The sequence below is a fragment of the Chiroxiphia lanceolata genome, chromosome Z (genome assembly GCF_009829145.1).
Source record: "Chiroxiphia lanceolata isolate bChiLan1 chromosome Z, bChiLan1.pri, whole genome shotgun sequence".
NCBI classification, from domain to species: Eukaryota; Metazoa; Chordata; class Aves; order Passeriformes; family Pipridae; genus Chiroxiphia; species Chiroxiphia lanceolata.
Window position 1 is genome coordinate 11157955 of NC_045671.1, and position 14782 is coordinate 11172736.

Genomic DNA, 14782 nt, shown 5'->3' on the forward strand with positions numbered 1-14782 from the left:
TACTTATTACTTAAGTTCCTCTAAAGGTTCAATTTATCACAAAAAGCAGACTCCTCAAGAATACTCTTCCCCCCAAGTTGACATGGTACCTTACTGGGTCAAGGAATTATTCAAATGTTAAAATTTGAATTAAAGTGAAATTATAAATGCCTGTTTTTTGCTGACTATCCACACCACCTGTTTATTTTTTTAATTGGAAACTGAAGTAAGCAATAAACTAAAACATTAAAAACAGTGACTATGTAAGAAAGAAACATTTTATTTCACCAGCCAGAGTTTGCTCCTTTGCTAAATGATTAATGGGTGTGCTGTGCAATCCCAAAAGCAGCAGGAGGAAAAGAAAAGCATATTTTGGAGAAGGTGATGACTGGATTCTAATCCCCATGATCAAAATAATTTCTGTAACTAGAAACATTTCAACTTTGTGCAAACTTTTAGTAATGCTCTAATTACAGTGTATCCTTGTAGTCATGGTACATAGTTTTAACTCCGAAACTTCCAGTTACCTTTTGCTTAGGGTGATTCTCAGCCAGAGATTGTGCTTATGTAAGTGAAATCTGACAGACTGAGACTGCTGGAGACTGGAGTCACTGGAAGGACTCCTTCTGTCACTCTTTCTAAAATTAGCAATTTTGATGTGACTTTCACAGATGAAAGAAGCATATGTGTCTGTGGCTTCATCTGACACTCAGTTAATCCAGTCAGGGTTTTTGGATAAGGCCAGAATAGGTGTGTAGCTAATATAAACCTCCACTGTAGAACTGTAAACTGTGCGTTTACAAAACAGATTAGAGCATATTCTTTATTAAACACTGGATCTGTCAGAATGCTCTTGTGATACTGAACAAGTATTTAATTGTCAGACTATGATTTTCTTTTCCATTGTAGATTAATTCCCAGTCTGGGTCGCAAGTATCGGGGGTTGTGTGCGCATCCCACCAAGGAAACAAATCAAGTCTATTTTGCAGCTGCTCTTTCCATGTGTCTCTGTAAAGCAGTACGGAATACTTCCACAGCAAAGTCGACATCCTTTTTAGTAATGCACATAGGAGGCTTAATTCTAAATGTCTGAGGAGAGAGAAAAAACAAGAAAAAGAAATCCTAAAAATGGTATGGAAAGAATACAGTTTCAAGCAGCCCATCTAGGTCAGCACTCCCCTTCTGCCCTAAAAAACTGTGGAAAAATAATACAGGAGAACAGCATAGCAGGGACTGAAGCTTATGATAAGTGCACTCTGAAGTGGGGCCGAATTTTGGACTTGACTGCATTTAATTGCATCTGACTCATGACTCTCCTCTTGATAACCTGACTGCCTCCACAAAAGACCTGAGTAGAGTAGGTCATGTCTGCGGCTCTGTTACTGCAGACAGAACTAGTGTAAAATCTCAGGTGGGTTTGTTTTAAGAAAGAACAGAGACAGATGTATTTTCCTTTCTGGCAGCTTTCCCGTAGGGAAAAGTGGTGAGAGTGCCAGCCTCTTGCATTGTGTCAGCTGATTTGGTGGTTTATTATAGGCTTTTTTTAAAGGCTTTTAAGAGAATGCTTTATGAATGAATCACTAAATACCATCCTTTAGTTAGGGTGCTATAGCTGGAAGGCATGTTGATCAGGAAGGGATATATGTACAGCTAAACTTGGCAAGAACATAGGCTCTTAAATCCAAGTGTTTGATCTATGTTTCCAAGAGTATTTAACTTCTATAAGAATCTTAAACTTCCAGTTTAAATTTTTCTGTCAGCATATCACAGGACTTAATACAGCAAAAGTGGAATAATGGCCTTTTCCCACTCACAGCCCTTACTGAAGCAAACACAGATAAACAGCCCTCTCATCAGACAGAATCAGACTTTACTACACTGAGCTGCAGCGTATTACCCATGTTCTGCTCTTGACTTGGGGAAGAACTGATGAGGAGACAAATGCAGTGTCTAATTTATTTTAGCCATCCTCCATCTATCTCACAGGGAAGCTGCCTCCCCTGTGTCAGAGGTCTGCACTGACCCAACCAGCCCAGAGGTACAGCATCCTCAAGTGGTTGGGCTGATGCCCATTCACATGCAATTCTCACTTCTGCGTTGCACTGCTGAACTTGCCATAAGCAATTATTTTTTTTTAAATTACAAATAGAATGTTACCAGCTCTCCAGACTGAAAGAACTAGCAAAACCAGCCTTATTTTGTACTGACAAGTCAGGTGATAACCTAAACTATAGCAAAGACTTAGCGGGCCTGCATATTGCTGAGTTTTTCTAATTTACACAGACTTTGGTACTGTAGTACCTTGATATTCTAGGGGAAGTTGTCTTTCTAAAGGAGAACTCCAAGGCTTTGAGCTAGTCCAGCATACTTGAAAAGATTCAAATAACTCCTGCCCAATTTGAAAATACACAACATTAAACAGAGATACTTCCTAAAAATATACTTTTCCTAGTTTATTTACTAAACTGAAGCTAATTTAACTAATTTAACTCAGATGTAGTTCATGAGGACAGAAAATAAGCTTATTTATAACCAGAGGTTCAATACCTGACTGTAGAGCCCTCCTCTGCCGATCAGAACCCCCATGTCTTTACAGTCCTCCCAGATCTGATCAACTTCTTCAGCTGGAAGAGGGCAGCGACTGTCCTAAGGGAAGCGAATATTAAACTTCACTTAGATATTCTAAATTAGTTCTATGGAAAAGATGTCTATTCAGGTCTCTTCAATAAATCCCACTCTCAGCTCTAGCTGAAAACGTTAGCATAACTCATCTGCTTTGATGAGTTTATGCAATTAAGGTACATGTCAGTGTTTACTCAAAGCTTGTGAAACAGCGGAATGATGGAAGGTTCTGGCTCATTTTTAGCCAGAGCCATGTTTTCTCACTTCACTGGCTGCTTTTTAACAGAAAATATTCCTATTATTTCAAGTCAAATAAAACGTGATAAAACTTCCAATAGTACTGTAAACTGAAAGGAATAAAGTAAGACACTAACCTTATCTGTCACCATTTCTACTCCAATCATAAGTCCCTTGCCACGAACATCTCCAACAATCTTGAATTTATCCCGTAGTTTAGCCAACTCCAGTAGCATGTATGTTCCCACATCCTCACTGTTCTTTTGTAGACCATCTTCTTCAATAGCCTGGTTAAAATGATGTACCATGACAGTGTTGCAGGAAAAGCTTCCAATACATTCTGTTAATCCCACTGAGCTTGACAACTGTTTTTATCTCACTTCATTGTAGACTATGTTCCTTCACTACTGCAGTGCTTACAGTTTCCTTCTCTTACAAGTCCCTAATGGCATCAGAATACAATTGAACATAGTATTTTGATGTTTCTGTGGCATTTCTCACATTTAACTTATGTTTAATCCGGTAATTCTTGCTCACATGTACTCATAACTGGAAAATACCTGACCAGAAGGATTATTTTCAAAATCTCACCAAAATATTTTAATTCTTTCTCAGTATCATGAGAAGAATATATTAGACAAGGCCTATCTGTGTGTACTAGGCAGCCTTTTAGGGAACAACTTGAGTGTTTCAATTATATTCATCCACTCATGCCTTTTAATCACAATCTTTTCCTTGTTCCTTACTTTGCCCTCATTAATCAAAGTTCCGATGTGGCACCAACATGTTGGCACCAACAGAGAAACTATTTATGAACATAATATCTGCATTAAGAAAAATCACATAAACACTCCCCCCCTCCCAATATAATTGCAGAAGATAAAGTAGTTGTTTCTCCTTTTCTTCTTTTTCTTTTCTTTCAACTCCATTTTATTCTTCCTGAGTTCGACAATCTCCATAGAATTATTTCAGAGCCAGGCTCCAAGTTATTTCAGAGTCAAAAGAATCTAAAATACTGTTTCTTTCTTGTTTGTGAACTGTTTTTTCAAGACGTTTTTAGTTATATGATCATCCTTCTTATAAAATAGCTTAACCCCCCAAAAAACACTCAGGAAAGTAACATGAGTAGAAAGTGTAACTGTAATCTGAAACTGTAATCAAGTGAAATTCAGGAATGATCAAGACATATTAAACAGTGACCTACTACCCACTGACTGATTTTCTACTGGATAATACATGAAATTTTTCTGTTGTATTTTTCATGAGGGATTTTTTTTCCAGAAGGAATTCTGACCTTAAGTATTTTTAACTGTCTGACCATTAAGGTTTTTTAGGCATAAGGTAAAAGCTGTCGAGTTGAAACAATTTTGCTAAGCATGTGTGCCAGAAAATAGATCTGCTTTAGCTGAGGATTTGTGTAGTCCTACGAAATAGTTAGCTAAGGCGTTTGAGAAAGTACTTTCTTACATTTTTATTAACGAAGTGAAGAGCCTCAGGGAGATAAAGATGGTTCTGAAAACATAATTAGAGGGCTCCTATTCTTTCTAGAGATTTGAAAATTTTTGCAATTAATCAGAATTTTTACTATGCATAGAGCACATTGGCCATGTGTGCATAATACATGCCTATATTTATGCACTTTATACAGTTATTTAAGAAACTGCCCACATAGAACTTCACACATGTAAACATTTTCCATTTTTCGATACAAATGGAAGTGTGGTGTATGTAAATTTATATAATATTCTCCCTACATCAAGAACTGCAGCTCCAACTACGCAGGCCAAAGGGCTTCCTCCAAATGTATTAAAGTGAAGGTTTTGAGCCAAGGAATCTGCAATCTCTAGAAGAAAAAAGGACAACACTGATTACTCTTTCAGTTCATAGAATCATAGAATCATAGAATGGTTTGAGTTGGAAGGGACCTGAAAGCCCCCTGCCCTGGGCAGTTGCACCTTCCACTAGACCAGGTTGCTCAGAGCCCCATCCAGCCTGGCCTTCAACACTTCAGCTGGGGCATCCACAGCTTCTCTGGGCAACCTGTTCTTGTGCCTCACCACCCTCACAGTAAAGAATTTTTTCTAATATCTAGTCTAAACCTACTCTCTTTCAGTTTGAAGCCATTCCCCCTTCTCCTGTCATTACAAGCTTTTGTAAAAAGTCTCTTCACAGCTTTCTTGTACCAGAAGGCTGCAATTAGGTCACGCCAAAGCCTTGTCTTCTCCAGGCTGAACAAACAATCTCCCAGCTTTTCCTCACAGGAGAGGTGCTCCAGCCCTCTGGTCATCTTGCTGGCTTCCTCTGCCTTGTTTGGTAGCTGTACTCACCTGCTTTAATTGTTAAGTTACATTTGCTGAGTGGTTCAGCCCTGATTCTACTGGAGACAATGCAGTAAGATTTCCTGGAAGCAGTCTGTGCAAAATATGACTATTTCCAAAAACTACAGTGTCTAGCAAATGCCAAAACAAAACTTTTTTTAAAAAGTCACACCTCCAACATATGCTGTCATCTGAGATCTACAAACTTTCTTCACTAGATTCAGCCATCCATTTGTATGAATCAAGCAGCTGGCTAACATGCAGTACATTGATTAGTAAAATGTTGAATTCTGTAAGGATTTCCAGGCTCTGTTAACAGCTCTATACATGACTCACAAGGTCATTCCTCCTTCAGTTTTACAAATAACCCCATTTAAATACAGCTTTGCACTAATATAGCACAACACTTGGTAAAACAAATGAGTAATGAGAATCCAATTCATTCATCAAAAGATAGATGATACAAAGATTATTAATAAAACTCGGCTTTTTGAACTCACATCTCTCAGTAAATGACTATTGTGCAGTATATTTTGTAAGTACTCTTTTTTAAATCATAGCAGAACAGAAAACATACCTTTGGTTGTAACAACAGCTGCCATTGGGAAGCCATTACCAATTCCTTTTGCCAAAGTAACTATGTCAGGGACTACATCATGTGTTTGGAATCCCCAGAAATGGCTACCTGTCCGTCCAAATCCTGTTTGTACCTTTCAAAAGAAAAATTCAGAGAAAATCCCCATCACTCTCTCACACTTTACAATACATACTGATTTGCATTAAACTGCAACTACATTTGGAGTCAACTTATTCAGATAGCTCTGCACAAAATACTATTTATTGTACTTGGGTTTTTCTTTCGTGTGATAACACGCCATCATGTCTTAGGCCTGGTGAGATGCACAAATAAGATGCAGATTCCATGTCAAAATGATGAGGAAATGCAGATGCTTGTGACATTTAAAAGCAACTCCGAGACTGCTGATTTCTGCCACTGCAATGCTTGAGGTGTATATCACAGTCACTTCGAAGCATTTGATACTATTTCAAAATAGTTTTAGCTAAGGAAATTCTATTTCTAAAATGTACTTGCAGAGGTACAGCAATCAACTTTCTTCTATATTTTCTTACATGAACAACACTCATAGGAGGAACGGATATTGTGACAAACCTCACATCACAACTGACATTTATTACCTGCATATTTGTGCAAATTTACTGCTCCCAAAAAGTAAGGATTGAAGTCTTGCTACAAACATTACCTTTGCCTAAAATCAGAACAAAGACAGTAAAAATTGGCAGGCTCCTATACTTAGAAAAATGTACCATATTAAACTATGAAGTGCATAGCATTTAATTTGGATTTTTCTGTGACAACTTTCAGAGTTAGCCCAAATTCTAGAGCTCTTATGTAAAAAACCCCAACTCACTTCATCTGCGATACAAATGCCCCCTCTTTCCCGTATCAGCTGATAAGCTTCCTTTAAGAAATTTCTTGGGTACTGAACAGCTCCATTAACACCCTGGCAAGAGAAAAAGACAATGTCTCCAGGAACAAAAAAGGAAACAGGAATTCCACTTAAGAAAAAACTGTGGGAGCCCTCAGGTAATAGCAAGACTTGTCTCAAGCTTCTGGCTTCAGCAATGAAACTGCTTCAGAAAGCTTCTACTCAGGTCATTCATTCCCATTCCACAGTGCTGTCTGCTGTTCCTGAGTTGTGCTGGTATAAATGTTTGTGAGGCCACACCATGAACTGGGTCACTGTAAGGCCCAGTCAAGTAACAATAAACTGCCAAAACAAGGACTTTGAAAACCTAAACACAGCGAGACCCAGAAACTGTGTTCAATGACAAAGCTGAACAGAGAATTCACATTCCTTCTTTGGTTAATTTGTTTAGAATATTGTTTCCTCAATTTCTTTTTACCTTGACAGTTTTCATTTGGATCAGAAATCCAATTCCATGCTACACCTGAACTGTAAAGAAAAACCAGAGAACTGCTTCAATTTTCTTTGAGGTCACAATTCTCACACTTTTTTTTTCTTGCCTGAGATAAATTCTTCATTTTTCCTACTGAAGAATCACATATACAGCTATTCTGAACATAGGCTGAAACACTAAGAGAACGAATCCTGTGGCCATCACTTGCCGGAAAGCTGTTAAAAATACAGTGGACAACATGACTGGGAAGATGTGGAAGGTGTTTCAGTTAAAGTTTACAGAAACAGTACAGAGAAAAGTAGTATGAAAATTGGAAGAAGGTATTAGAAACAAAACAATAGCATGCATCATACTCACTATTTAAATGCAGAAAAAATGTATATGTTTAATCATGATTCTGTGTGCAGCTTCATGAGCAAAATTCCAGCTCCATTGAAATCAGTGACAAAAGCTGAAATTTTAAGGCAGTGCATCCAATCTTTCAAACATTTCAGGGGCTTAAGGCATTAAAAAAATTATAATAAAAATCAGTAAAAGTCTATGTTCATGATGTAGCTGAAGAATATATGATTTGAGTATTTCACATCATTCGTGCTATCACAACTGAGAAATGTCAAACTACCTACTTGAATTGGTTCAGCAATAAACCCAGCTACTGTCTTAGGCACTGAGGTGTTCAGAGTATCTTTGAACTGTTCAATGTACTGGTCTTTTGCATGACATACACCTGTTTACAGGGGAAACAATTTAAAGGGAATTTATTTAATATGATACAAAACTAGCTTCAAAATGTGAAATTATGCATCTAAGCGACAAGTATTTTCTGACTACATGGTAAATATCACCTCTCAAATACACTGTAAAAGGCTAAACGTTAAAGGAGAGTGTCCCTTCTTTTCTTTTAAACCATGTATACTCTCAGGAATGCCAGCTCCAAAACAGTCAAGCAAAGCTGACAGACAATAACACTCATTATACAGGTCAGTATCACCTCCAGCAGCAGAAGGTATAAGCAGATATTTTCTCAGAGGTTAGTACACATCAGCATAAGACACAAAGTGTCCTTAGGTTAGTGCAGGTACAAGGATTCTGGAGAACACAGCTGCATATCAGTCTACACTGAAATAAAGAACAGAGTAATTAGTATAAGCAATGCTCCCATTCACTAGGGAGGGCAGAACTAAAAAGAAAACATTCTGCTACGTATGCATGTGAATTAAAATATTAAAGAATGCTTTCTGAAAAAGTGGATAAAAATTATTGCAATCGTTGTTAACAGCAGAGCAGTAGAGGAGCTTTCATATTGTGTTGTTTACAGGATGTTTTGCCCCATATAAGACTTTTCCCTATCACTGGCTTCAGGTTGTCCCTAGTATTTGCCTTATTCCAAAAGCTGGAAAGCTGTGAAAACTTCAGAAAACACCATCAACACTTCTGTTTTTCCAGATGTGTTAAACTGAGTTGCATGACTTCCAGAATTGATCATGACAAATACTGGAAACAAAGGCCGAGATTTCAAGAAGAAATCTGAGAATGAGGCATCACCTGCCTCAAATTTTTCTCATTGGGAAGCAGGGTCCTAAGATTCTCTGCAATATTTTCTTTGGTTATCCTTGCAAATCCTAATCAGACATCTACTTTTCTTGAGAAGGTAACTAGAACCTATTTTCACAGCTCTCTAATATTCTCTGATCTAAAAGCCAAAAGCTTTTTGTCATTGACCAACCTTTAGGACAGCTGCATTTTCGAACTGTTTGCACTGGAGAATCTCTACAAAAGCTGCCTCCCCATGGACCACGAAAAACGTCTGGCAACATTGTCTGTCAAGCATAAAAGAAATAGCTACAGCTTTGATGACACCTTCCTAAGAGTTCATTTGATCTAATGACTAATGACAAAACAAAGAAGACTTGGGAATCACACCAAACTTCCCCCTCACAAATTCGTAGAAAAGGAACAGTTTTGGAACAAACAAGTTTATTCCAGTAACAGTCACTCAATTGATTTTTTTCACTGTTTTGTTCTTTAACTTAGTCAGCCTAGTGGTTATCTAAAATTAATGCCAACATTTTAAGAGTTGCTGGCAGTATTTCAATAATCTTGAAGTACAAAAAAAATCTGCAAAATAGAGGTAGGCAGGCAGACCTAGCAGAGTGAACTCCAGCTTTCTAATCCTTGCTGCTGATGAAATACCACATGACGTGAAGCAACTCACTGAGACAGGCTGGGAAGCTGCTATAAATGAGCCTTCTTATAGTCAGTGCTGTGGCTGAGCTATCACCAGTACAGACTGGAGTTGCAGTGCCAGCTTCTAGACACAAGGTTACTCCCATCTGCTCAAGGGTAGGGAGATAAACCATTGCCACTTAACCCCAAAGGATCTGCTTAACAGATATGTCTCCTGTCTTGCTGAAACAGGGTTTCTTTTCATTACAAGGAAGGATCTGCTTCAGACAATCTGAAAGCAGCTTTGCACAAATCTGCCAAAACAAACTCGAGAAAAGGTGTTCTGAGCATTATTATTTTGCTCCTTAGCTACACTTCCATTCAAGCACCAAGCATGAAACTGCAAATCATGACCCCTCATGTTATGGCTGTCCCAAATCCAAATTAGCCTAAGTAACTACACAGAGAAGAAACGGGGACTCTGCTCCCTGCTGAGCTTACACAGCAGAAACAGCTACAGCGCAGTTTAGTCAGTGACCATAAAGCACTTGAGGGCAGAAAACATACTAATTGTTGAAATATTCAAATATACTATTAGCTACCCAGATTATTATAAATAAATAAATAAATAAATAAATAAATAAATCTCACTGTTGTACAGCCAAAGCCATTGGCAACACCATGCTTATAGGGACCAAGAGATGTCAAACCCAGTGTGTAAGGGCTGGCTCCGTGGTAGGCTCCTCTGTTCAAACAAAGCAGATGAACATTATTCATTTCCAAGAAGAGTCTGAAGCAATATTAGTTCTGAGAAGGCATGTTTCTGAGCTACAAATTATAGGGTAAAATGTGCATTGTTGCACTCAAAACAAGAAGATTCCTACTGCCATTTTTTGCTGTGGTTTTCGAAGATCCATGATTGCCCAACTGCAGTGGTTTTCTGCAATTTCAAATGTTAAAATTGTGAGGTAATGTTTGCAAGGAGAAGAGAACAATGATTGGAAGCAACAGCAATTCAGATAGTGTCTCAGCAAGTTCTGCTGCAGCACCTGAGCCCTGCAGAGCAAACATCTCTGTCCTTTTAATCTTGGAAACCACTGCTCTCTCCAACAGATGTTACCAATCATTAAGCTGCATGGTGGTTTGCTGTTAGTTTTATACACAAATCAAAAGTTCATTAATGAGAATATACAAGCAAGGGGGGTACCCAATGTTAACAAACAGAATAACAGAAAAATACAGCTCTTCATAACACAGCCTTCTATTTTAATATTTGAGGCTCCCTGGGATACACAGCAAAGAGAACTGCTTACACTGGTGTTTGTATTGTACTGGTGCTCACCCCTGCACCACTTCTGTCATTAAGCCAGAAGAGCTGTTTGTGTACCTGTGCAGTGAACTGTTGTTCACGGCTCTGGCAGAAAAACAAGGCAGCAAAACAAACAAAACAAAAAAATCCTTTCACCACTTAAGCTTTCAGCCAGAGCAGTTCCCTGATGAGGTTCACTACTCCGCTGTTCCAGAGGTACATTTGCACCTCCACAGGGGCATGTGAAATGAAGTGAGCGGCAATTGCTGAATCTCGCTCTGGGCCTGAACAAAGGTCCACCAAAGCACACCTCGGACACAGAGACCTGACCAGTTTCAAAGTAACATAAGCAAAAATTGCGGGTTGTGTTTTTATTGCAAACTAGTGTTAACATACTGTATCAAAACTTCAACTCCCCTTCAACTCCTCTTTGTCAGCTAAAATAATTTTATAGCATTCTTATATGCAGGCCTGGAGTTAAAGGGTTCCCTACTATTTCTTGATTTAGGCACATAGAGACTGATCACACACACAAAGGAGTTTTGCAGAGATCTATCAGCATTACCTGAAAGAGATGATGTCGAAGTTACGGGTGTGTAGCCTTGCCATGAACATGGCTAAGTCATTGGCCTCCGACCCGCTGTTGGTCAGGTAAACCACCTGTGGGAGATTGCTTAGGATCAGTACAGCACACAACCCTGTTGGGCATCAGACCATGTCACTTTGTCACATGATGAGCTAAAACCTATCACTGCCACAGCGGGTGACTTCACCACCATAAACTTACTGTTGCCCTTACAGTATAGATGAGAAGTAAGATCAAACTGATGCGCTCAGGAAGAGTACAGAAAAATCTGAGAGAGTTTCAGTATATGGATTTTCCTAAGACAGAATACTGGTGGGTTTCACTTTATAGGTTTTCCTAAGATGGAAAACTGAGGGAAAGAAACTAATGCCTTTGGTCCAACTGAACATGACGATTTTATTTTACTTTTTTTACCCTCCTTCAATCTTTAAAACTGCAATAGCTTCATACTCTTTTGGTAGTCCAGTTTCATTTTGTCACCAGTTTATTTTACCTGAAAAGAAAAATTATTTTTCTTACTGTTTCTCTGCGTATGAAATGTGACGTTTTTGTGGTTTATTTATTTAAATGTCAGTAAAGCTCACTACACAAAATACTGTAAAATACTTTTCACTGTGAATTTTCATGAGATCAAGCAAATAAGGCTGGCTGCATATAAGAATAGTTAAAATCTTCTTAGTTTTTTCTGTAATTTTTGAGCTGGCAATGCCCCTTCACAATGACGAATGGAGGGAGAAAACAAACAGAGTGAGAGCTTGGAATATTATGCTTGTCTACATTTAGGTCTAAAGAAAAGGCCTTGAGGGTTATCATGCTCTTTATCTGGCAGTCTGTAGTCCCCATAAAGGTTTTCTCTCTACAGTTATCATGGCTCTCATTTATTTAAGAAATATTTCACATAAACAGACACCCTCTTCACCAGCCCCTGCTCCTGTCAGAAGCAAAGTACCTTCAGTGGATCTGGAAGAAGGGAAGTCAGCTTTTCAGCATACTCGTGGATTGACGGGTGCATGTAGATATTAGTGGTGTGCCACAGGCGAGCAAGCTGTTTCTGGGTAGCCATAGTTACCTTCCTGCATGCAGCACAAGACAAAGGAATTCAATTCCTCACACATTCCACACTCATACATGTACACACCTATGTGTTATTAATTCAGCAAATGCTGCACAATTTGCCAGATGGATGAACAAGCAGACCAAATTAATGAATTCTTCAAAACAGAGCAGAAGTCAAAACTTAATGTAAGTGATACATGAAATTCAGTAAATCATGTTCTGGTTTTAGGCTCACAGATTAATGAGGAACAAAACCCACATGGGTATCTCTTCCTGTATTTTATACCATAAATCAAAATGCAACATACTTACGGGTGACAGTGACCAACACTGACAGTGACAATTCCAGCAAAGAGATCAAGATATCTTCGTCCTTCATAATCAAACAACCATTGCATATGCCCTTGATGCAGCAACAATGGCTTCTTGTAATACATTCGCAGTGAAGGAGCAATATTTTGTTCACGAATCTTCTGCATACGTTCATACGGATAGGACTGGAATAGAAAAGTCAGTACCCGTTCATGCATTCTAAAGATCCAGACTGATGGAATTGTAATGGAACACACAGATTACAGTTCTCTAGAGCTGTTGTTCACACAACTAAGATTTTAACAAATTCTGGCACACAGAAGGTTCTACAAACCTCTGAAACTCAGCTTTTGAAGGAAGACTGGTGTTCTGCATATGCCTTACAGGTTTTCAAACAAACAATGTAGAATTACAGATTTGTCACACAGGTACATCTACAGGTTACAACCAGGTTATATCCTGGTTGTAACAGTTCAGTTTTACTCAAAGAAGCAAATTTTATGATCATATTTAATGCACTGACTATTTGTAGCAGATGAGCCTACCACTCAAACCCAGTAATGGGCTTTTATTTAAACTTAAAGCAGTATGCATGACTTACTTTGTATTTTTCAGGTACAAAATCACAAGGAGGCATTTTTGCATGTGTGGAGACAGAGCTTTTCCATTTCTGCTGCCTGAAGGCAACTACAAAATAGTAAGAGAATTATCAAACACTTAGCAAAGTGCACATCTGAAAGAGTTTCTCAATGAGCTTGTTCAGAGAAGCTGAACAAGCTTGTTCACAGACTACAGTAAAAGCAAGTTTTGGAAGGATTTTTGTCCGAGAAATTTTCTTTGGGGAAAAATACGTAGCATCTTTGTAAGGGCAAAATATATGTAAATTTTTTTTAAAAAGTCATTTTTTCCTAATCCACTAAAATTCAGTTTTCAGTTTCACATGGACTTTGACAGGAAAAGACTTAAAAAAAAGTTTCTAATACAAATTCTTATCTAGAAGCATAAGAGAGAACAAGCATTCTCTGCAACGAATGAGGCAGGAGCCCAGGGTGGCTGCAGCAGAGGCAGTGCCCTCAGGGAGCAGGGCACAGGCCCAACAGATCTGAACAAGGTTAGCAAAGCAGGGTTCACAGAGCATGCCCCACATAAGCAGAAATGAATTAGGTCCAGAGTCCACCCAGGGCACCCAGTCAGGAGCAGCAGCAGATGAGGCCAGAGATAGGGCTGGTGACAAGGCTACACCCTAAGTCCAAGGTCCATCCAGGAGACAGTGACAAGAGCTGGACTGGTGGCAAGGCAAGGCTCATGGCAGAGCTGAAGCAGGGGTCTGAAAGTGCAGAGCTGAGCTGAAACAGGGCTCCCAGGCAGTGAGTACAGGCAGAGGCCCTGGGTGAGGTTGATCAGGGCAGCCCAGGCATGCTTAGAGCTCTGACAACTCCCACTGCCATCTTCCATTCTCTCTCCAGAATCCTGGGAGCATCACACTGTCCTGCCTCTCATTTAACTGCAAGTGCAAATTAGCAGGTATCACAAAGAGATATCTGATTGCCCAGAGGGGTTCTGGAGTCTCACTCACCAGGGCTATTTAAGAACTGTCTCAAGAACCAGTGCAATCCTGTGCCTTGTGCTCAGGGATGACCCTGCTTGAGCAGGGATGCTGGACCAGGTGACCCACTGTGATCCCTTGCAACCTGACCCATTCTGTGATTACGTGATTCTGTGAAGAGTTATTTAAAAACAGTCTCTTTCTGCACCTCGAACACTATCTGCTCGGAGCTACACATTTGCTTCTAAAAGCCTAAGGTTTAAAAAAATTCTAAACCACATTAAATGTAAACGACTAAAGAATAAAATTTCCTGAAATAAATTACATACACCACTTAGAGCGCTAATGAATTAATCATCAGCAAGAGTCCAATCTCAAAAAATTAATTGAAATCCTACCAGTTAGGGAAGTTCTGCCCTTGGAATTCTTGGAAGGGATCTGCAGCTACACCGAAGGGGCTTCCCCCCTCCCGCCTCCACGTCCAGGCAGGGCGTCCGTACCACCGAGCGCAAACCCGCTCGGAGCGGGGTCCCGGATCGCGAGCAGACCCGCCGCATTGCGCCCCCACCGCGACCCCTCGGCCCCCCAAGGCCCCGCTCAGGGAGGGCTCGGGCAGCCGTGTCCCCCCGTCCCGCCCAGCCGGTCCCTCACCGCCGCCCAGCGTCCCCGGCCGCCGCGCCATGTCCGCCCTCAGCGGGCCGCGGCACCGC

The 14782-nt window shown here is 39.8% G+C and overlaps 1 protein-coding gene across 3 annotated transcripts; it reads right to left on the reverse strand.

Moving 5' to 3' along the window:
- Positions 1 to 239: 239 nt before the first annotated feature.
- Positions 240 to 14782, reverse strand: AGXT2 (alanine--glyoxylate aminotransferase 2). 3 transcript variants are annotated; one of them, XM_032675537.1, is made up of 14 exons: positions 14724 to 14782; positions 13128 to 13213; positions 12527 to 12711; positions 12108 to 12231; positions 11138 to 11232; positions 9915 to 10008; positions 8824 to 8917; positions 7724 to 7824; positions 6587 to 6679; positions 5734 to 5866; positions 4593 to 4681; positions 2976 to 3125; positions 2527 to 2625; positions 240 to 1068 (listed from the first exon to the last, which is right to left on the reverse strand). In XM_032675537.1, exons 1-14 carry the CDS (start codon positions 14752 to 14754, stop codon positions 958 to 960), a joined length of 1485 nt encoding a protein of 494 aa, XP_032531428.1. In that variant the 5' UTR covers positions 14755 to 14782; the 3' UTR covers positions 240 to 957. The 3 variants fall into 3 exon arrangements, with proteins under 3 accessions (XP_032531428.1, XP_032531431.1, XP_032531430.1); XM_032675540.1 differs by lacking the exon at positions 14724 to 14782 and adding an exon at positions 14471 to 14582; XM_032675539.1 differs by lacking the exon at positions 14724 to 14782 and adding an exon at positions 14103 to 14243.

Bases quoted from the DNA above. Each gene is read 5' to 3' on its own strand.
- AGXT2 (XM_032675537.1), bottom strand. From the start codon at position 14,754: ATGGCGCGGCGGCCGGGGACGCTGGGCGGCG. The intron at 4,682-5,733 runs GTATGTTTTCTG...TTTTTCTTCTAG, and splicing joins AGCTGTTGTTACAACCAAAG to AGATTGCAGATTCCTTGGCT. The intron at 2,626-2,975 runs GTTAGTGTCTTA...CGCTTCCCTTAG, and splicing joins TAGAAATGGTGACAGATAAG to GACAGTCGCTGCCCTCTTCC.